The sequence below is a fragment of the Oculina patagonica genome, chromosome 4 (genome assembly GCF_052425735.1).
Source record: "Oculina patagonica isolate OP01 chromosome 4, crgOcupat, whole genome shotgun sequence".
Classification (NCBI taxonomy): domain Eukaryota; kingdom Metazoa; phylum Cnidaria; class Anthozoa; order Scleractinia; family Oculinidae; genus Oculina; species Oculina patagonica.
Genome location: NC_135761.1, coordinates 25,589,592 through 25,609,287, shown reverse-complemented (window position 1 = coordinate 25,609,287; position 19,696 = coordinate 25,589,592). Strand labels below are relative to the sequence as shown.

General features: G+C 39.4%; 1 protein-coding gene across 1 annotated transcript in view; it reads left to right on the top strand.

Annotated features, from left to right (window-relative positions):
• Nucleotides 1-19,696, top strand: part of LOC144649943 (dynein axonemal heavy chain 5-like) — a 61,682-nt gene that overhangs the window by 32,971 nt on the left and 9,015 nt on the right. The window contains exons 40-66 of the mRNA XM_078509532.1: nt 229-486; nt 1,169-1,382; nt 1,664-1,773; nt 2,173-2,459; nt 2,688-2,757; nt 3,097-3,219; nt 3,775-3,905; nt 5,158-5,476; nt 6,230-6,456; nt 7,160-7,382; nt 7,505-7,606; nt 8,134-8,208; nt 8,897-9,064; nt 9,472-9,600; nt 10,183-10,269; nt 10,823-10,960; nt 11,922-12,049; nt 12,492-12,660; nt 13,201-13,356; nt 13,548-13,793; nt 14,625-14,717; nt 15,834-15,938; nt 16,368-16,506; nt 16,854-16,968; nt 17,263-17,419; nt 18,181-18,336; nt 18,523-18,641. Coding sequence (XP_078365658.1) covers nt 229-486; nt 1,169-1,382; nt 1,664-1,773; nt 2,173-2,459; nt 2,688-2,757; nt 3,097-3,219; nt 3,775-3,905; nt 5,158-5,476; nt 6,230-6,456; nt 7,160-7,382; nt 7,505-7,606; nt 8,134-8,208; nt 8,897-9,064; nt 9,472-9,600; nt 10,183-10,269; nt 10,823-10,960; nt 11,922-12,049; nt 12,492-12,660; nt 13,201-13,356; nt 13,548-13,793; nt 14,625-14,717; nt 15,834-15,938; nt 16,368-16,506; nt 16,854-16,968; nt 17,263-17,419; nt 18,181-18,336; nt 18,523-18,641 — 4,244 coding nt within the window. The remainder of the gene's footprint in view (nt 1-228; nt 487-1,168; nt 1,383-1,663; nt 1,774-2,172; nt 2,460-2,687; nt 2,758-3,096; nt 3,220-3,774; nt 3,906-5,157; nt 5,477-6,229; nt 6,457-7,159; nt 7,383-7,504; nt 7,607-8,133; nt 8,209-8,896; nt 9,065-9,471; nt 9,601-10,182; nt 10,270-10,822; nt 10,961-11,921; nt 12,050-12,491; nt 12,661-13,200; nt 13,357-13,547; nt 13,794-14,624; nt 14,718-15,833; nt 15,939-16,367; nt 16,507-16,853; nt 16,969-17,262; nt 17,420-18,180; nt 18,337-18,522; nt 18,642-19,696) is intronic.

Genomic DNA, 19,696 nt, shown 5'->3' with positions numbered 1-19,696 from the left:
TAATTCAAACGGGCCAAAAAAACTTCTCAGAATAGAGATAAACTAATAATTGTTTGTTCACATTAACACCAATTTTTCCTCAAATGTTTCTAAAGCCCCATTATAGGAAAAAAATAAATTTGCGGTTTCTTTTTTCGCGTACGTAAAAAAAAAATACGCGTCACTGGAAATCCACCCTAAGTCTCTTCTTGTAGTTTTATTTACGTGATTGCTTGTTTGTTCTATCAGGCCGCTCTGTTGATCGGCGAGCAAGGCACCGCCAAGACGGTTATGATAAAAGGCAACATGGGTAAAAATGACCCTGAGAGACACTTGAGTAAAAGCTTCAACTTCTCCTCCGCCTCGACTCCGCTGATGTTCCAAAGAACGATCGAAAGCTACGTGGACAAGCGAATGGGAAACACATACGGACCGCCGGCTGGCAAGAAGATGACTGTGTTTATTGATGATGTTAACATGCCAATTATCAACGAATGGGGCGACCAGGTCTGTACCTATTTTTCGTGACTAATGATTACTTTCCGGCGGTCGATAGTCTGGAACTACCGTTTCTTTTTGGTTATTAAAGACCTTATGCAAAAATGGCTGCCAATATCTTCTGCTGTCTGGTCAAGTTTCTTAAAGTGCTGATGGTGACGCTTGAAAATTAATGGAACGGTATGCTACTCGAGCGGTCCCGGCTCGAGCCCTGGCCGGGGTCACTTGTGTCGTTTTTGGGCAAGACACTGTACTCTCATAGTGCCTCTCCCCTCTCCTCCCAGGTGTATAAATGGGTACTGGCGAAAAAATACTGGGGGGTACCCTGCGATGGACTAGCATCCCATTCAGGGGGGATAAGAAATGCTTCCAGCCGCCTAATGTTACATAAACCGGGATAAGCTCCGCCAGTATGGGCCGCATGGCTCGAGGCTTCCCTTATAATGTTTTTGGTAATATAAATGTCTTTAAGTTTTTCATTAGATAAAACTATAACCTTGAAACTCCATACGCTGACTCACTTTGGCTTCTGTCGACAAATGTTTCTTTTGGGACTCTGGGAGCCAAAAACTATAGGCGGCCATACCTCAAAAGCAACGTTTTAAAAATTGACTTTTTTCCCGGGTCATCTGAGTCCTATAATCAGCTCTAAATTTCATTCTCTTCTCATCCTGGTCTTGTTATCCCTCAGGTAACAAATGAAATAGTCCGCCAGGTAATGGAGAACAAAGGTTTCTATAACTTGGAGAAGCCGGGTGACTTCACTAACCTAGCAGATATCCAGTTCTTGGCGGCCATGATTCACCCAGGGGGTGGCAGAAACGACATTCCACAGAGACTCAAAAGACAGTTCAGTGTCTTCAACTCTACTCTGCCAAGTAACAGCTCCATTGACAAGATCTTTGGTGAGATACTATCTTGTCCGTCTCTCTTGTTAAAGTAATTGTTTGTAAATTTTCACCAGTTAATAGCCCAGCGGGGTATCTTTTTTTGGAGGTACAGTCCTCTAAAGTACCTTTTGAAACGTTACCCTCTCTCTTGATACTATACTGGAAGTGGGATTATAGTGTAACATCTTGAACCCCGGTTTAGGTCATCCATGAATGTAGCTGCAAATCTTTCTGCGCGTAGCGCGTAACAAAGTTTTTGGGTATGTTAACTAACAATTTATGTTCTTTTCATCAAGGTGTAATTGCGGCTGGCCATTTCTGTTCAGAGCGTGGTTTTTCAAGTGCCATACAAGAGCTAGCCAAGCAGCTTGTACCCTGTACTCGTAGACTGTGGCAATTTACTAAGGTATTTAAATCATGCGGTTTACCCTTATTATGACTTTGGAGAGGGTGTTCACCGGATTTATCCCTTTTGATTAAATTTACTCAATATTTTAGTCTCCTGTTCTCCCCAAAAGCAAAACAGAATTTCTGTTTTGTGAAACAATGGCTGTATTAAGGTCTTCATTTGTCTAAACATTGCATCCATGATTTGATTTCTCAATCTTTTTGTTTGTTTGAGTTATGCGTTCGTTTGTTTGTTCGTTCGTGCGTGCGTGCGTGCGTTCATTTTGCATTCGTTCTTTCGTTCGTTCGCTCGCTTACTATATAGTTAAGCAGACAATTTAACATTCATTATCATCTCATTTAGTAACGTTCATCATTTTTTTTAATTGTTTTTTTTCTTCTTTCATTCCAACGTTAGATCAAAATGCTTCCCACACCAGCCAAGTTTCACTACATCTTTAACCTCCGAGACTTGTCCAGGATTTGGCAAGGTATCCTCTACTGCATCTCCGAAGTAGTATCGACTCAGCAAACCTTAATGTCTTTATGGAAACACGAATGCATCCGAGTGATTTCCGACCGCTTTACGAATCAATCCGACAAGGACTGGTTTGAGAAGACAATGAAGCGAGTCATTGGTGAGGAGCTCGGAGAGGAGTTGCAGGCCATGATTGAAAATATGCCATATCTTGTGGACTTCTTAAGGTTTGTACTTTTTTGGTGTTAACGTGAAGCTGCGCGCTTAACGGAGACCACTTATTTAACCTTAACATCTCGTCAGTTTGAGGTTAATTTACTATTTTTTCAGCGTTTTGTTGTTTCTTTTGCCTCTTTCATAGAATGTCCAAAATATCGTCCGAACTTTTACTTTTTGTAGTTTCACTCGTGGTTCTCATTGTCTTTATTAATATAAGTATTTTGTTAATTATTTAGGGATGCCCCTGAAGCTACAGGCGACGAACCTGAGGACGCTGATTTTGAAACTCCAAAGGTTTATGAACTGGTAAGAAAACATCAATTCTTCCCTAGGCCATCATTACTGATCTCGTTGTAAATATTGTTTCTTTCTCACTTACTCTATTCTTTGTTCTTGAGCAGCGGGAATGATAAAGTAGGGTGAACTGACAGTGTACATTTTGAAATTACTTAGTTCGTGTGAATCCAAAAATGTTTTCTTAAAACCGTCGTGAGGTCAAAGGTTGCCCGATTTTTTCCTTTGTGACGGTGCAAGAGTGTTGGAAACTACATTGCGGCTTTACCCAATCTTTTTTCTTCATTTTCTTGCCAAAGTAATCACATAATGTTTTCAATTTTGATTTATATCGCTTCTGTTTTCTATAAGATCCCATCGTTTGAGGGTCTTGAAGAAAGACTCAAGATGTACTTGGAGCAGTATAACGAGAGCATCAGAGGCGCCGGGATGGACCTGGTGTTCTTCAGGGACGCTATGATTCATCTCATGAGGGTAAGTAACATCGCTTGCTTCACGGAGAAATACATCTTGCCGTTTCCTCGTGTAATAGTTTTGACAATTTTTCGGCATCATTTTGATGGATTTCCAAACGTTTGGGAAATGATAATTTCTACGGAAGTCAGTAAAAAATCTGATAGTTTTATTTTTAGATGGTTCCAGTTTTCGTGAACGTTGGGAACGGGCGTTGTTCTCTCTCGAGAAGTTTATATCAATCGATTGAACTTCCATGGCATGCATGGTAAAAAAATGAATTTAAAACATGAACTTTTTATAATTTTCCGAAACTTTCATTTCTGGTATTTATGAACTTTTCGTTGTTTCTCGAGAAAAAATTGTCCATGTTATCCTCTTTTCGAGCGGTCTAATCGCCCCTTCTTCATAACTCGAGTACCGACAAAAAGGGGCAATTATGAAACGAATAGTAGAGGCTCGCAAAAGAAATATACTCTTTTTAGTCATGGCAAATAAAAATGGTTTACGGTCGTAAAAAAGTATCCCTTGATGAACGGGAAGGTTGGTTTAACATTCTGTTTAAATCGTTTTCAGGTGTCCCGTATCATTAGGACTCCACGGGGTAACGCCCTCCTTGTAGGAGTGGGAGGCTCAGGAAAACAGAGCTTGACACGTTTGGCTTCTTTCATTGCTGGCTACAAGACATTCCAGATTACACTTACAAGGTGTGTTCATACTCCCGAATTGTTTCTGTTATTATTCCAGAATGTCAATTTTTGTGTTGTTGATTCACTAGGCTTTTAGTCACGCTGTACAACAGCTAACTTAATTTCTTATTTAAGAGTCATTTGTTCGGTTTTCTTTTTTAGTTTGTGAATAAGTACATACATACATACATTCCAATTTTATTAACCCATCCCTGTTGAGGTTTTTCAGAGTTTATTTATATTAACTAAATTAAAATATACTATGAATAAAAATAAAAAATAAAGATTCCGTAAAAGTGAGCTGGGAATTCTCTGGGAGGCAAGTTTATGTTTGGGTGTCGGGTTCCAGACTAAAACCTGATAGTAGTTTCTGTCCACTGCGATCTGTAGTGGGATATCACGGCTTTGCGTTCTAGTGGGCTTTGACACGTCTGAGCGTTTAATGAACTGCTCAGTCAAGTAACTTGGGGCACTCCCTGTCTGCACTTAACACACATTGCTTGACAATAATAATAATAATAATAATAATAATAATAATAATAATAATAATAATAATAATAATAATAATAATAATAATAATAATGGTTTATTGGTAACATTTCTACAGAGTAGCTCTACATTTACCAATTAAATTAACCCTAACCTAACAAATAAAATGATATTTACAATTACAACTCTATAATTATCATTAAATTACTGTACACTACTATGCTATATTATACTATATACATTTATGCGTTATGCGTTAGTACAGTTGGTCTTTGACTGAAAGCGATTGTAAACGCTTCAGTATCGGTGTAATATGATCGACTTCATATTAGCTCCGCTAATGATGCGACACGCAAAGTTCTGAACCGCTTGGAGTTTATCGAGATTACGTTCAGTTGTGTTGCTCCATACATTAGAACAACTTCAATTCCTGAATCAAGTCAATAACTGAGTCAGTCTGAAGGTTTTGTCCGATCTTTCTATCACGTAGTTTATTAGCAAGCCAGTTATTTAGACAACGTATTTAGACAACGTACTAGGGTATTTATTCTTTAGACAGTTTGAAGGCCGATACCATCTGCTAGCAATTCTTTGTTCCTTTCAGACAGTCCGCACGCAAGTAATTCAGTCTTCACTCAGGCGGTTTGTAGCCTGCAAGCAGTCAGTCAGTCAGTAGGTCAGTTACTCAGACAGTTTGCTATCTAGTCAGTCAGTCAGTCAGTTAGTCAGTGAGTCCATAGTCAGCTCAATCAATTTACAAACTCCTCTGTAAATCTTTCAGGTCCTACAATGCATCAAACCTCATGGAGGACTTGAAGTATCTTTACAGGGTAGCCGGAATGCAGGGTCAAGGAATAACATTTATCTTCACTGACCAAGAAATCAAAGAAGAAGGCTTCCTTGAATATCTCAACAACTTACTGTCCTCTGGGGAGATCTCAAATCTCTTTGCTCGTGACGAAATTGACGAAATCTGTGGCGAACTGATTCCTGTGATGAAAAAGGAGTTCCCCAGGAGACCACCCACGGGGGAAAATCTGTACGACTACTTCTTGACGCGAGCGAAGCATAATCTTCACGTCGTGCTCTGCTTCTCGCCGGTACGTCTTTGCTTTTGTTAGAATGTTCACCAGTTATTTTCTGCTAACAAGCAGACATGTGATGAAAATTAAGGAAATCGTCAACTAGGGGATATTGTTTTGATGAACCGCCAAATTCTTAATACACTGGAATAAATGTGCAGCAATCACCAGTAAAGCCTGGTTCACATATGATCGTCCCGATCGTCTCTGTCGCTTCTGTCGCTTCCAAAAGTTTCTTGGTCCATCACCTCAGACTTTGCAAACGACAGAAGCGACAGAGACGATCGGGGCGATCATATGAGACCAGCCTTAATCAATGAATTTTGAAATGCATGGTGTTATGTCTGATGATGGTGGCACAAAATTAAACATAATCAAATCAAATCGTTTTCCCGGAAAGTAAACGAAGGGCGAGATGGCATAGACGCATGGCGAAGCAGATTTACTTTGCTTGCGTTTGATTTTTCGCTCGATTTTTTTTTATAATTGAGTATCTTAGTTGAATTTATGAGTCACTGCTGCCTCTAATTTTTAGCCTGCGGCAGGCTCTCTATTCAGGCGCAACGTGAATCTCTCCCACATTTGCGGGTTCGCGCCTTCGACGCTCGAAGAGAGATTCACGTTGCCCCCGAATAGAGGCCAGCTTGCAGGCTAATTATTTTTGGGATTTATTTACTCCGGGAAGGATTTTGATGTTACAAGGTTTTTTTGCTACAAACCACACAAAGAAAGAATTTTATATTGACGATTTTTCGTCCTTTTTCAACGCAGGTCGGTGAGAAATTCCGTAACAGGTCTCTAAAGTTTCCAGGTCTGATCAGCGGTTGCACAATGGACTGGTTCAGCCGCTGGCCTAAAGATGCTTTGATCGCGGTAGCAGATCATTTTCTGTCCAACTTTGAAATCGTGTGCGAGAGTGAAGTTAAAAAACAAGTCGTGCACGCCATGGGAATATATCATGATGGTGTGGCCGTTAGCTGTACCGATTACTTCCAAAGGTAACAATTTCAGATCACCATCTTGTTTAATTGTACTATATCAACGCATTAACGTGGTTAAAAACTTAATAGTTAACTTCAGAAGGTGTTTTTTATGTAGAGCATACTTAACAAGGAATGACGATTTTCGGGTTTTATTGTCGATGTTTCATCGTCTTTCTATCTTATAGTTGAATATGTATACACAACGTCCAATTTGAAATAGAAAAATAGACGTTTCGTTTCATTTTCTCCATAAAACGCAGATTGCGCTGGTGTTCAGTTCTTTCGTCATTCTCACCGTGCGCTCATCGATTGAAAAAAAAAAAAAAACACGAAAAAATGAGGGCTGTACACAGTCTTTGGTCGTGTTAATCTTGGAATGTTCGTAAAAAAAAATTCATAATTCGTCCAATACAATTTCGCCTGTCTTGTGCGACGGCATTTACCAAACGCCAGCAGACGCCCAATTCTGTTTCACCCGAGGTTTAATCCGTTTTAGTTTTCGTATTGAGCTTGACAAGACAAATCGGCCATGTCACCCGGTTTGGTCATGATTTTGCGTTGTTGATTTGCAAACTAAAACGACTGCTAAAAATGTACAAAGATTTACAACCCATTTGCAGAACCATTGTACTGTTCATTAAAATCTTTGGTTAGCTTCGATCGCCTCCCTCGCCAACTGTTTATTTCGAATAACTTTTTTTTGTCCTTTTATTTATAGATACCGTCGAGCGACACATGTTACTCCCAAGTCATATCTTTCTTTTATCAACGGCTACAAGTCAATATATAGCGAAAAACGAGAGCAAATTGGCGAGTTGGCGAAAAGAATGAACACGGGATTGGCCAAGCTTATGGAGGCGAGCGAATCAGTCGCTCAGCTCTCCAAAGAGTTAGCTGTGAAAGAGAAAGAGCTCGCTGTGGCATCCGAGAAGGCTGACTTGGTAAGATTGTCTGCAGCTGTGACTCTTTCGATGTCGTTTATGTTTGACAGAATGAGATGTGTAAAAAAAAAAAACCCCAAACCAATATACTTTTTATTGATCTGATGCCTTTCGTCCGGTAGGTTTTGAAAGAGGTTACCGTAAAAGCACAAGCGGCTGAGAAAGTCAAAGCTCAGGTCCAGAAAGTCAAAGACAAAGCTCAAGCTATTGTGGACGATATTGCGGTAAGATCTTAGATGATACAATTCCCTTTTTTTTTTTCTCTCCCCTAAAAAATATCAAAACCCCCCCAACAAATTAAAATTAAACACCCACACTCTTTTCTTTACAGTTTAACTAAACGTTTAATAATATCGACAAAGGAACTGTATCAATCGGTACTAAGTTATACGTTAGTTGTCTGATGCAACAATTTCCCAGCAATACGTTTTAGAAATTTCAAAGGAATTAGAGCAAACTTTAAAGCGTAAAAGACCTGGGCTGGACTAGCTGGAATGAGGTGGAACAGCGAGCAAAAGACCGTGAAGGATGGAGGACGTTTCTGGTGGCCTTATGCTCCAGTTAGAGGAGCGAAGAGGATGAGTGAGTGTTAAAGCGTAAAGCCATCGTAAGCTGTCCTCATTTCCCAGTGGTTTGCGCTATTAACAAACTGTTCTGTCAATTGTATGTCAGGTGAATGGAGTTTCTCCGTGTTATTTTCTCCTGCTTACTAGTATCGTTTATAAGTGTGTGGTTGGGTTCTTTTTTTCAGGTCGACAAAGCTGTGGCTGAAGAAAAGTTAGAAGCCGCAAGACCAGCTCTCGAGGAAGCAGAAGCCGCTTTACAGGTTAATGACAGGTTTATTATGCCATGTTAGCGGGTAGGGCTGGGGAGGGAAAGAAAGCCTGGGGGTACTTTGAATAAAATATTAAAGGTTACACGTAAAGTACAGTTCAATTCCGATGTAACTGTGACTAAATCTTAGCTTTGTGCCTGGCTTTATTGTAAGCAAGACTAATATATTTTGAAGTCCAAAAAATTTCTCGTTGTAAACCGAGGTAAAAATACGATCTCTCAGCTTTAAATAAGGTCCATTCACACAGGCGTTTTTTGTCGCGCAACTCAATGCAGTTTTTTGTCGCGCCGAAGTTGCATCACATTTTCAAACAGCCTCGAAACTTCTGCGATATCGCAGCGATTTTATCGCCACTAGTTCCAAACTCATGGCAATTTTATCCCGCGATATAGAAGGAGACTTCGTGCAACTTCGGCGCGACAAAAATCGCATTTAGTTGCGGGACAAAAATCGCCTGTTTTAACTGGCCTTAAGTTTAGGAATTGAAACAGGGAGAAAGAAATTATGAAATAGTTCTTTCTTCTTTACTTCTCGCCTTGTGTAATCCCCGGAAGGAGAGCCTACTTTATAGACCGCGACGTATCTTCGCCTAGGGTACAGTCTGCGGATGTGATATCCCATGTACCTTTGGTTACAATGCAAGTAAAATACTAACCAGGTTACGTTTGTTCGTTCCCAGACCATCAAACCGAGCCACATCTCCACAGTCCGTAAGCTTCCCAAGCCACCACATCTGATCATGCGCATTATGGACTGCGTTTTGCTCTTGTTTCGAAAGAAAATGGACCCGGTGGTATTTGATGCGGAGAGAAACTGTAACAAGCCGTCATGGAGTGAATCGCTTAAGGTATGAATGAGTTTCCTTTTTAGGCTAAAGGAGGGAGAGAGGGAAGTTTTGCATAGGTCCATAAGATTCCTGGAATTTCATTATGGTATTTTCGAGGGAACTTGTTCAAACGAGATGATACAGCACTTGGTTTCCATCGTATTTTGCGTTAGCACTGCCTTTCGGCTTTTTGAGAGGACTTTCGACGAGAATATTATCGCGTAGATGTCTAGATGAATTAAACATAACATAAACTTTATTTACTCTCAAATTTCAGAGGAACTTACAGAAGCTAATACTTAATCTTTGAAAACACAAAAATACAGTAAAATAGATTGCAAAAATACATTATACACTTAAAAGAAACTAGTATTTACAAAAATACTTATATATCAATTTATCTTTATGCATGCTGTTTTCTTTTCCAGACTATGAGTCAGTCCAACTTCTTGCTGTCGCTTCAAAGCTTTGCGAAAGATACCATCAATGACGAAATGGTTGAACTCCTTGCCCCGTATTTGGAAATGGAGGATTATAATATGGAAACTGCTAAAAGGGTTAGTTATGGCTTATTCTAAATACCTTAAAAGCTTTTTATCTTTCAACGTAACAACGCTTAAACAGGTGGTGAACAAGTCGAAATCGACTATGTTGTAGCCATTCTTCGTTTTACCAGGATTTTCTGCAAATGACAATGATACTTATACCTCAACTGCTAGAAGTAACAAACGACTGACCGACCAACCGACCGACCGACTGCTCTTAAGAACGAACGAACGAATGAACGCACGAACGAACGAACGAACTAACGAACGAACGAAAACAGCCAGTATGACGCTACCAGGTTACGTTATGTTGCTTAGTAACGACTGCAGGCTCACCCATGTTGCTAAGTAACCTCTTTAAAGGGAGACTGCGAGCTCATGTCTCGTAGACGGTTTCCCGCCTACCGAAATGGTAGCAGTTTTTAGCTTATTTATTTTATTTATTGTATTGCTAATTTTAATTGAATGAAAAGGGTGCAAATAAAGTTGTTGTTGTTGTTGTTGCTTAACTTTGTTAGTTTTGATAGAGTTTTGTGACGTACGATGAAATGTAACGATGGTTAATGTGTTCTCTTTAAAATTCTCTTTTGACAGGTTTGTGGTGACGTCGCTGGTTTGTGTTCGTGGACGAATGCCATGTCTGTGTTCTTTGGTATCAACAAAGAAGTGTTGCCATTAAAGGTAAGTTGCAATGCAGCATCATTGGCCTCTTTCGACATAAGTCATTCGATGATTGTTTCCTTGAAATTTGAGTCATGATTTAATCATATTTAATTTAGTGTATTTTTACAATTAACTTAGGTGAATTAGTTAGTCTTTTTATTCGTTTTAGTTCTTTTATTGATCTTTTATTTTTTTTATTATATACAAATTGTAACTTTTTTAATATAGATATGTAATTTTTAATTGTAAATAACTTGTAAAGCGGTATTGGTTAGAAATAGAAATAGCGCTATATAAATAAAGTATTATTATTATTATTATTATTATTATTATTATCATTATCATTATTATTATTATTATTATATTCTCTTGTATATGATCTCGTAATGTTTAGAAGATGAAGGCGCATTTCTTCAGAGAACGTTGCTTGTTTAGAAGGCGGCGTGGCCAAATCGTTAGGGCTACTGGTTATTTGTAATCTGAACTTCTCGGGTTCAGACCATTCTCCATGCCACTGAATGTGTCTCGAGTCTTGTAATGATAACTAATCGTAACCTTATTTGTCTCACAGGCCAACTTGACAATTCAAGAGGCGAAACTGAACGTAGCTCAGAACGACCTGAATGTAGCGCAGGCACAGCTTGATGCTAAACAGGCTGAACTTGATCAAGTGCAGGCCTTGTACGATAAGGCAGTACAAGAAAAACAGGTAAATCTTGTTTAAGTTACGGTGCCTGTTTTTTTTTTCATAATCTCGAACATCTCCTGTTACACTAACATGCGAAAAAAGAATCGTTGGTGTAACTCCCTTAACCCTATCCAGACCTGGTTGGGGGGGGGGGGGGGGGGGAAGTGCCCGCGCTGACTTTGAAAGCTTATAACTTTTTCAAGATTCAACCAAATGCTGCCAAACTTTGCGAGCTTATCTAAAATTTATCTGGAAATAATTTGGTAGGATATGTTGTTGTGTCAGGATTTTGACGTCACCATGGCAACGGCATTTTGACAGGCATGTTTTCACATATTTGTAATTTTCGTGTTTCTATTAATGAGAACAAACATTAATGCAATTATTTTCTTCTTTTTACGGTTTTAAGCACAGTTTTATTGATTTTGAGTACGTTGCAGTAATTTTGGGCGCCATCATCCCACGTGACGTATAGATTTTCGGACATACTATATATCCTCTAAGTTTCATTGTGATTGCTTAAATAATCTGGAAGTTACGGAGGGGGGGGGGGGCGGAATCCGTCCCCCCCTCCCCGGTCTGAAAAGATCCAAAAAAGCCCGGTCTGAATAGGGTTAATGACCTCGTACGCACACATATCAACCTCGTACGCGCAAATATCTGGATATAACAACAACTGTGAAACAGGCCTTCAACTTAAAGGTTTAATTGGTCTTTTACCTGAGATACAGAATTCCGGTTATGTATAACGACCAAATTTCAAAGTTTTAAATACATTCGCCCGGGTGTAAGGAAACGCTGAAATTACATTCTCCGTGGATTATTGAAAGTATTAATTGGAAAAACGTTCCTTTTCTTTATTTGCGATATTATGGTATTCTTCACGTTTTCGTCCACACCTGGCTTTGCACTGAAACCTCAAGGAGAAATGAGATATGGTAAGTGGTGCAAGTATTAACTGGTTTAACTGGATTATAAACAGGATCTTCTAGATGACGCGGAGACGTGTCGCCGCAAGATGCTGGCAGCTTCTACGCTGATTGGCGGATTAGGAGGAGAAAAAGAAAGATGGACAGAACAGAGTAAAGAGTTTGAAGCTCAGATTGGAAGGTATAACGCAACTAAGTAGTAGCTAAGGAGTAGCTGTAGCTGTAGTAGCTAAGGAGTAGCTGTTAAATTTTTTGTACTCTTTAGGATCGTGATTGACAGGTTTTAGGGTGGCCGTGTCGCGAAAATTTGAAGAGTTTTCACCGTTCAAAATTCACTGCATTTTTTCAAAGCCACAGTGAAGCGGTGACATGAAATAGACCTCTAAACTCAATTATATCGTCTGGTCATTGTATGACCGAGGTTTTCTCGAACAAGCGAAGTTTAGATTTTTTTAGCTTTTGATTGTCCATCGAAGCCTTTAAAATCACCTTTAACGATGCTTCGTAATCGCATGGACATTGTCCTGTAGTACTTGCTATCCTGAGTAATAGTTTGCACAATAAATAACAAGAACCAGTGATGTCTAAGGTAATGGAGAAACTTTGCTTTGTTTCTATTACAGACTGGTGGGTGACGTGTTACTCTGTACAGGATTTTTGTCCTACTCTGGTCCCTTTAACCAGGAGTTCCGTGACATGTTGATGGGAAAATGGCAGAAGGATATGAAGTCACGCAAGATCCCCTTTACAGCCAACCTGAATGTCACGGGCATGCTCGTAGATGCGGCAACGGTAAGCATTAAAGGGGCTTTTTTCACGAATGATAACAGATTTTTGAACAGCCAAAACTTATGTTTGTGTCTTTGTAAACATACAAATAATGGTCCATTTTGATAAAAAATGCTATATTAAAGCAATGAAACTGTTAATAAGCGTCTCTGCCTCGGATGGCTAGGATGGAAATGGATTGCAACTTGAAAAATTGAGGCTAATATTTTCAAGTTGTTTCCGCGCGTCTTCTAAAAATCGATATTTACAGCCGAAGTCTGATTTATATCCACAAATTAAGGTAATATCTTCCTCTAGATGTTCAAAGATAATGTTTTTCATGGGATAGGTTGCCTACCAATAATTTCAGAACAGGTTAGATCAAAAATCTGCGAAATTCCCGCGAGGTAGCTGCTTTAATCGTTATAACAGGATCCACCTGTTATGTCTTGAATTTGTAACTGGCAGTTGTGTTGTAAGTGACAAGGTTTAGAATTAATAAGAAATATTAAGTTTTGGTTTCAGTTCGTGGGTTTCAGTAGCCATGTTTTTTTGTGATTTCAGGTGGGAGAGTGGAATCTTCAGGGTTTGCCAAACGATGAACTGTCAGTCCAAAACGGCATTATCGTCACCAAGGCAACTCGTTTCCCTCTGTTGATAGACCCGCAAGGCCAAGGAAAGGCCTGGATTAAAAACAGAGAAAAAGAGAGTCAAATGCAGGTTGGTTGCTTTATCCTTTTTAAACATAGCTAGATTGTAGAAAACGCCACCCTTCTTCTCTTTGGTTTCGTTTCACTGATGTGCTGTCTCCCTTTTTATACAACCCAGTTTTTGTATTACAATGTTAGACGGTAATCTTCCCTTATTCGCCATAAAAAGTGACAAGATGGCTACTTTTCTTTCATTTACAGATTTCGTCACTAAACCACAAGTATTTCCGAAATCATCTCGAAGACTGCCTTTCGTTGGGAAGACCGCTGCTACTCGAGGACGTGGGCGAAGAATTGGACCCAGCTCTCGACAACGTGCTGGAGAAGAATTTCATCAAAACTGGAAGCACGCTGAAAGTTAAAGTTGGAGACAAGGAGATTGATGTCATGAAGGGCTTCATGTTATATATCACGACGAAGCTTTCGAACCCCGCGTACACACCCGAGGTGAGTGACAGTCGTCCATCATATATAATGCTATAGACCCTATGCAAATACTGCCGCTGTTAATTTTCATCTCCCAGTAGGATCACTTGCCAACAAAATTAATTTTTTTTAACTTAAAGATCAGGTCAAAGTAATCAGTGTGCTGTTTCAAGGCTTTCCCTCATACAGATCTTTTGATTCGAATCAGCAGCCTTTTAACCAAAACACTGAAACTTTTTATTGTAGCATTTTCAGAGACTTCATCAAACAATGACAACCATTTTTTGCATAAGGTCTATTAAACTGTCCACAGCCTCTATTTTTCAACGCAAGAAAAGAGAATCGGCGAGTTACGCGAGCGTGGGCGTAAAGCGCGGGGGAGGGGGCGTTTTGCGCTGGCGTCCAGATTTCTCGCCATTTTTCCCCGCGTTCGTCGATCGAAAAAATACGAAAAAAAATTGAGGGCTGTGAACAGACTAAAGGTCTATACGCGTGATTGTTTTGGAAGAATCTTTCGTTCTTCTGTGTCTTTCAAATGGGTTAAACTTGAAACGAACAGTCTGGTCTGTGACCATTAGTACTGCAGACGGATGGAGCACAACCATTCGAAAGGCCGCAACATTTTTATATCACATGCAAATAAAAGAATCTCATTGTGGGCCACCTTAGAAACATCTATAAAACGAGAAAACATATGACTGCAAAATCGGGGGTTGATCTAAACTTGCAGAAAATCCCAAAACAATAAAAAAGGGCTATCAGAAGACATCGTTGTTGTAAAGATATGTATATTGTCAGCTAACAATGCCGTGGTGCCATTTAATTGTTTTGTTTCATCTGCTCCATTCACAGATCAGTGCTCGTACTTCCATTATTGACTTCACTGTGACAATGAAAGGTTTGGAAGATCAGCTACTTGGTCGCGTGATTCTGACCGAAAAAGCGGTGAGTAACCTCGATAATGGAGTGAGTTTTCATCACTCCATTGTCAGGTGGTATTCCCGGTACAGACCTGTGGAACCTAGTTCAGTATTTTACTGGCGTGTTGATGGCAAAACATAAACGTTACCGTCTGTAATGTGAATGCCATTTATAAACTTTGGATCTACTCATACGATGACTTACCTTTTGTAACTCTTAGATTAACTTGTAACACGTGTTGTAAAATCTAGGTACACATTTTTGTACATTTGCTTCAGCTTATTTAAATTTGCAGACGATTGATAGTCTTCTCTTCATTTTCGATCTCTTTACTTTTTGGAACCCCGATATAACGATCCTCGATATAACGATATTCCCGATATAACGATGAGAATTTAGCGGACCGAACGTAACATCCTCCGGATATAACGATATTATCAGTACACAGTCACATTTTGTTTCCAAAACATCGAATTTAAGCAATAACATTACGGTAATCGAGTCATCTCTAACGTTTCTAAAAACAGCTTTGTTCGATAATATACGAAAATGATACTGTGTTCTAATCCTTCTTATCAAAATTATTCTCTTTATCCTCCTCTAATATGTAGTAAAAAAGTATATGTTAGGTTTACCCCGATATAACGATATTTTCAGTTATTTTACGACCATATCGTTATATGTATCGGGATCTTCGATATAACGATTCTTCGATATAACGATATTATTTTACTGCTCCATTGGCATATCGTTAGGGAAATGGTCAAAACTATTGTACTCAGACAGGACCCACCACTCTGCAAACAGACAGGTGGTCTCTTCATGTACCCCCTCTCCCACCTTAAAAGATTGTGTCTTCTTTGTATAGCCCCCACTCCATCAGAAGTAGAAACTAAGAAAAGATTCAAACTTCCTAGTGCCATTCCAGCTAAGCTTCTGCACACCGAATATGAAAGTCTCAACTTGAATTTTGAGGCCAATAAATTTTGTCCATTTGGCTAATCAGACAGGTGGTATCTTGCATAGCCCCCTACCCCTACACAAGGTGGGTCCTCGTCGAGTACACTTGTTATGACCACTTCCCTTATATCGGGGTTTCACTGTAATTTAGTTATGGATCTGTTGTTGTTGTTGTTGTAGGAGTTGGAAGCTGAGCGAACGAAGCTTATGGAAGATGTGGCTTCTAACAAAAGAAAGATGAAAGAGCTGGAAGATAATTTGCTGTACAGGCTTACAAGCACACAAGTACGAAACTCATATTTTACATCTAGTTTACACAAGTTAACTTCTCTATGGCCACTTATTCACTAATTGTTTGCTAATTCATCCAGTCAAAAAAAGGCTTGTTCTGGATAATAACTATAACTTTTGATTTCGTTATTTCTTGTTATTCCGCTGTATAGCAAAAAATTATTTCACAAGATTTAGTATTCAGTCCTCGATTTTCATTTCTCTTCTTGCCAATACAATTCGTTCAATATCAGGATCGTTTCCGGCTAATCTTCGATCGTTAAAGTAGCCGAACTCCCGAAGTGTTTTCGATTTTTTGTTATCCAATCAAAAGTAACATTTTTAACCGCGTATCATGTTGCTTTTAATTGAGACCGATTTTGAAGAATCTACTTATTGCTCCGATGTTATACTGCATAACAACTTGGTACAATTTTATTTCAGGGTTCCCTTGTTGACGATGAATCACTGATTGAGGTGCTCAGCACAACTAAAGCGACAGCTGAGGAAGTCAGTCAAAAGTTGGTTGTAGCCGCTGACACGGAAATCAAGATCAACGGCGCAAGAGAAGAGTTTAGACCAGGTAGGAACACAGAACCAGTGCCCATAGCCAGCGATATATATTAATTTTTTGGTGTAGCCTTTATTGTTACATTGAAATATATTGCTGCTGTGTTGTTTATTGGGTTTAAAAGTTTTTTTTTTCAACGTGCGTCTATCAGCAAACTATTACACCAGTTTTGTAGTCAATATAACACGCGAAAAATATCCATCCAGGCATAAACGTTGTTTATTTTTCTAAACTCTACCTCTTGCTCAAATTTACCCCAGATATTGCAGTCACCAAAAAAATCCGGGGTTCCTATTTTCGTTACCATGTTTTCCGTAATTGATAGAAAATAACGTAATCTGTTTATTTCATTTTCTCAGTGGCCACCCGTGGCAGTATCCTGTATTTCTTGATTGTTGAGATGAGCATGGTAAACTGTATGTACCAGACCTCTCTCAAACAGTTCCTGGGACTGTTCGACAACGCTATGGCAAGGTAAGTGCTGGGTGCAAGGAACTTCTTTGTATTGAATTTTTAACTTTAATATGACTCTTTGACCTGCTGAAATAGTGAACAAATTCCCGAGAGCGTCAAAATCTAATTTCTCCACACGGTATTTATACATTGTCAACCAAACAGGTGTTGAGAATAACGGAAAACATCAACTAGGGGATATTGTCTAGTTGTGCTACCAAATTCTCCAAACTTACTTTCAAAGAAATTTATAGACATCTCTAAGGAGAATTAATTCACGGGTCAGAACTTGCAACTGTTTCCTTTTTGTTCAAGGTCGCAACCATCTCCAATCACGTCCAAGAGGATACACAATATTATAGACTACTTGACGTACGAAGTGTGGAAGTACTCATGCCGAGGCCTGTATGAGAATCATAAGTTTTTATTCACGCTTCTCCTCGCTCTCAAGATTGATCTGCAGAATAAAAAGGTAAGTAAAAATGACAGGAACCTGTTAAGGAATGAGAGTGACTAACAAAAGCAAGGATGGAAAAAATTGAGAAAGGAAGTAGTTGAAATTCATAAAAAAGCCACGTTGGGGACATCACTTCCTTCAACCCTTGTAAAAGGACGTCTGGGATTTTTGACGAAAATTCCATACTGATGACGTTTCCCTATACAGAGCCATATAGTGTCTGATTGGTTGTTATGCTATTCTATTCAACGGGAAAACACTACGTGGATCTTTGTAGTGATACGTCATCAGTGTGGGATTTTTTCCGCTCGATTCTCAGACGACTCTTTTGGGCATGAAGGGAGTAAGGCTCCCGAAACAGTCGGAGGACTAAGTGCCAGTTTTCGTTAATCTTCGTTGAAGAATTCCAAGAATTTCGGGATTATTTCATCCGGTCAAAAACTAGCGTGAGCGCTCACGAGTACTCCGAAAGCTGTCGCGCGTATAATACGTCATCTTGCTTAGCAACTTTTGGGACGAAAACCGCGGGCTCAGTCACTTCTCGGGGAAGTGATGTCGCCATCAACTGGCATTTGTTCCCCGACTGGAAAGTACATGTCTCTTTTCTCAAGCAAAAGACGTGAGTCCGCCTTCTACAAGTCAAAAGACAAGAAGTTATTACCAGTATTAGCTAGGAGATGCCGAGCTTGATACCAAAACGGCTAAAATTAAGTCACGGTATAAAGAAATGAAGGTTTTAAAACAGGCTCTAATTGTAACGCAATGTTCTGTACCAGGTGAAACACAGTGAGTTTATGACGCTCATCAAAGGAGGAGCGTCCCTGGACCTGAAGGCTGTGCAGCCAAAGCCTTGCAGATGGATAACAGACATGACCTGGCTGAACCTTGTTGAGCTCAGTAAACTGCCGCAGTTCTCCGACGTACTCAATCAGGTAAAAACAAAAAACAAAAAAACAACCAAAGCGCGTGATAAGTCTTTCAATTTTCTTCTTCTAAGCCAATTTCGTATCTTTTTCTCGTTAGTTTATCTGAGTAGCTATTCCTAACTTCGCTATCTAACTCGTTTGTTACTTGTTTTAAAATTTTCTTTCATCACTCTCTCACATTTCAACTTTCAGATCGCTCGTAACGAGAAACAGTGGAAAAACTGGTTTGACAAGGATGCCCCCGAGGAAGCCGATATTCCCGATGGATATGCAAACTCGCTGGACACGTTTAGAAAACTCCTGCTAATCAGGTTAGGTGTCTTTTTCTATTGACCAATCTGGGAGAAAAGGAAGTGTTCTTTAATGGGTATTTTTGGTTATCACCGTGCATAATTTTGATACATTATTAATCGGGCGGGGCCTGGGCCCGATTCATAATCTGTGTCAGATTTTGTCGTTTTTTTTTTGTCGGTAAATCGTTCCAGAACCTCGCGGCCCAGCCGATCCCTTGGTCACGGTCACGCAAGTTTTCATTACTTGCGAAATATTACGTTCAAATCGTACAAGTTTTAATGTTCACTCTCTGGAAGCTGTGTTACAAAATCATTCCCGTCTAATTTTACGAGTACTCTATGCTCTGTTAAACGCGAAATATATATATATTTTTGTGTCCGGCATTTAAGTCTTGACTTGGAGCGAGTACTGGAGATTCGCATTGCAAAATCTTGCTTTCTTTGCCATGTCCAAACTATTTTTTAAAATAGTAAAAAACACCGATTTCACAAATGGCGGACGCGCGGAAAAGAACTGGTACTGAAGCATGAAAACGAGGCGTTTTAGGATAAACAACTTTCGTGTTACAAGGGGAAAAGGGAAAATTACAGGAGTTTTGAAGCTCTCCACCGTTAAATGGGGGTATTAGATCGCTTTCTAGGTTGATTTCGAGATTACCGAGGTCGAAATAAGTTCGCGGTCTAATATTTGTCGTTTTGTTTCGGGTTCTAAGCAAAACCCTGGGCTGCACATGGCTTGAAATACGGCGGGCCGCCAAAATTTTAAACCTCGGACTCATCAAGAAAGCTCCGGTATCCAGACGAGTGAACATATTTTCTTAAGGATTTTGGTGAGTCATTTAAGAATATCGAAAAAAACACGCCAAAATTTCCTTTGTAAACATAAATGTGAAAAAATGCGTAACAATGATTTTTCGGGCCGGTTTCTTTATTTTTTTCTGGTGAAATAACCATACGTACCTGAAACGCATCAATAAAAACGTGTTATTTTCAATCGACTTAGTAGTTTTTTGGGAATTAGTAGGGGTAGATTTTTTGCATTTTGAAAAAAAATTGTATTCAAATAATTAGAC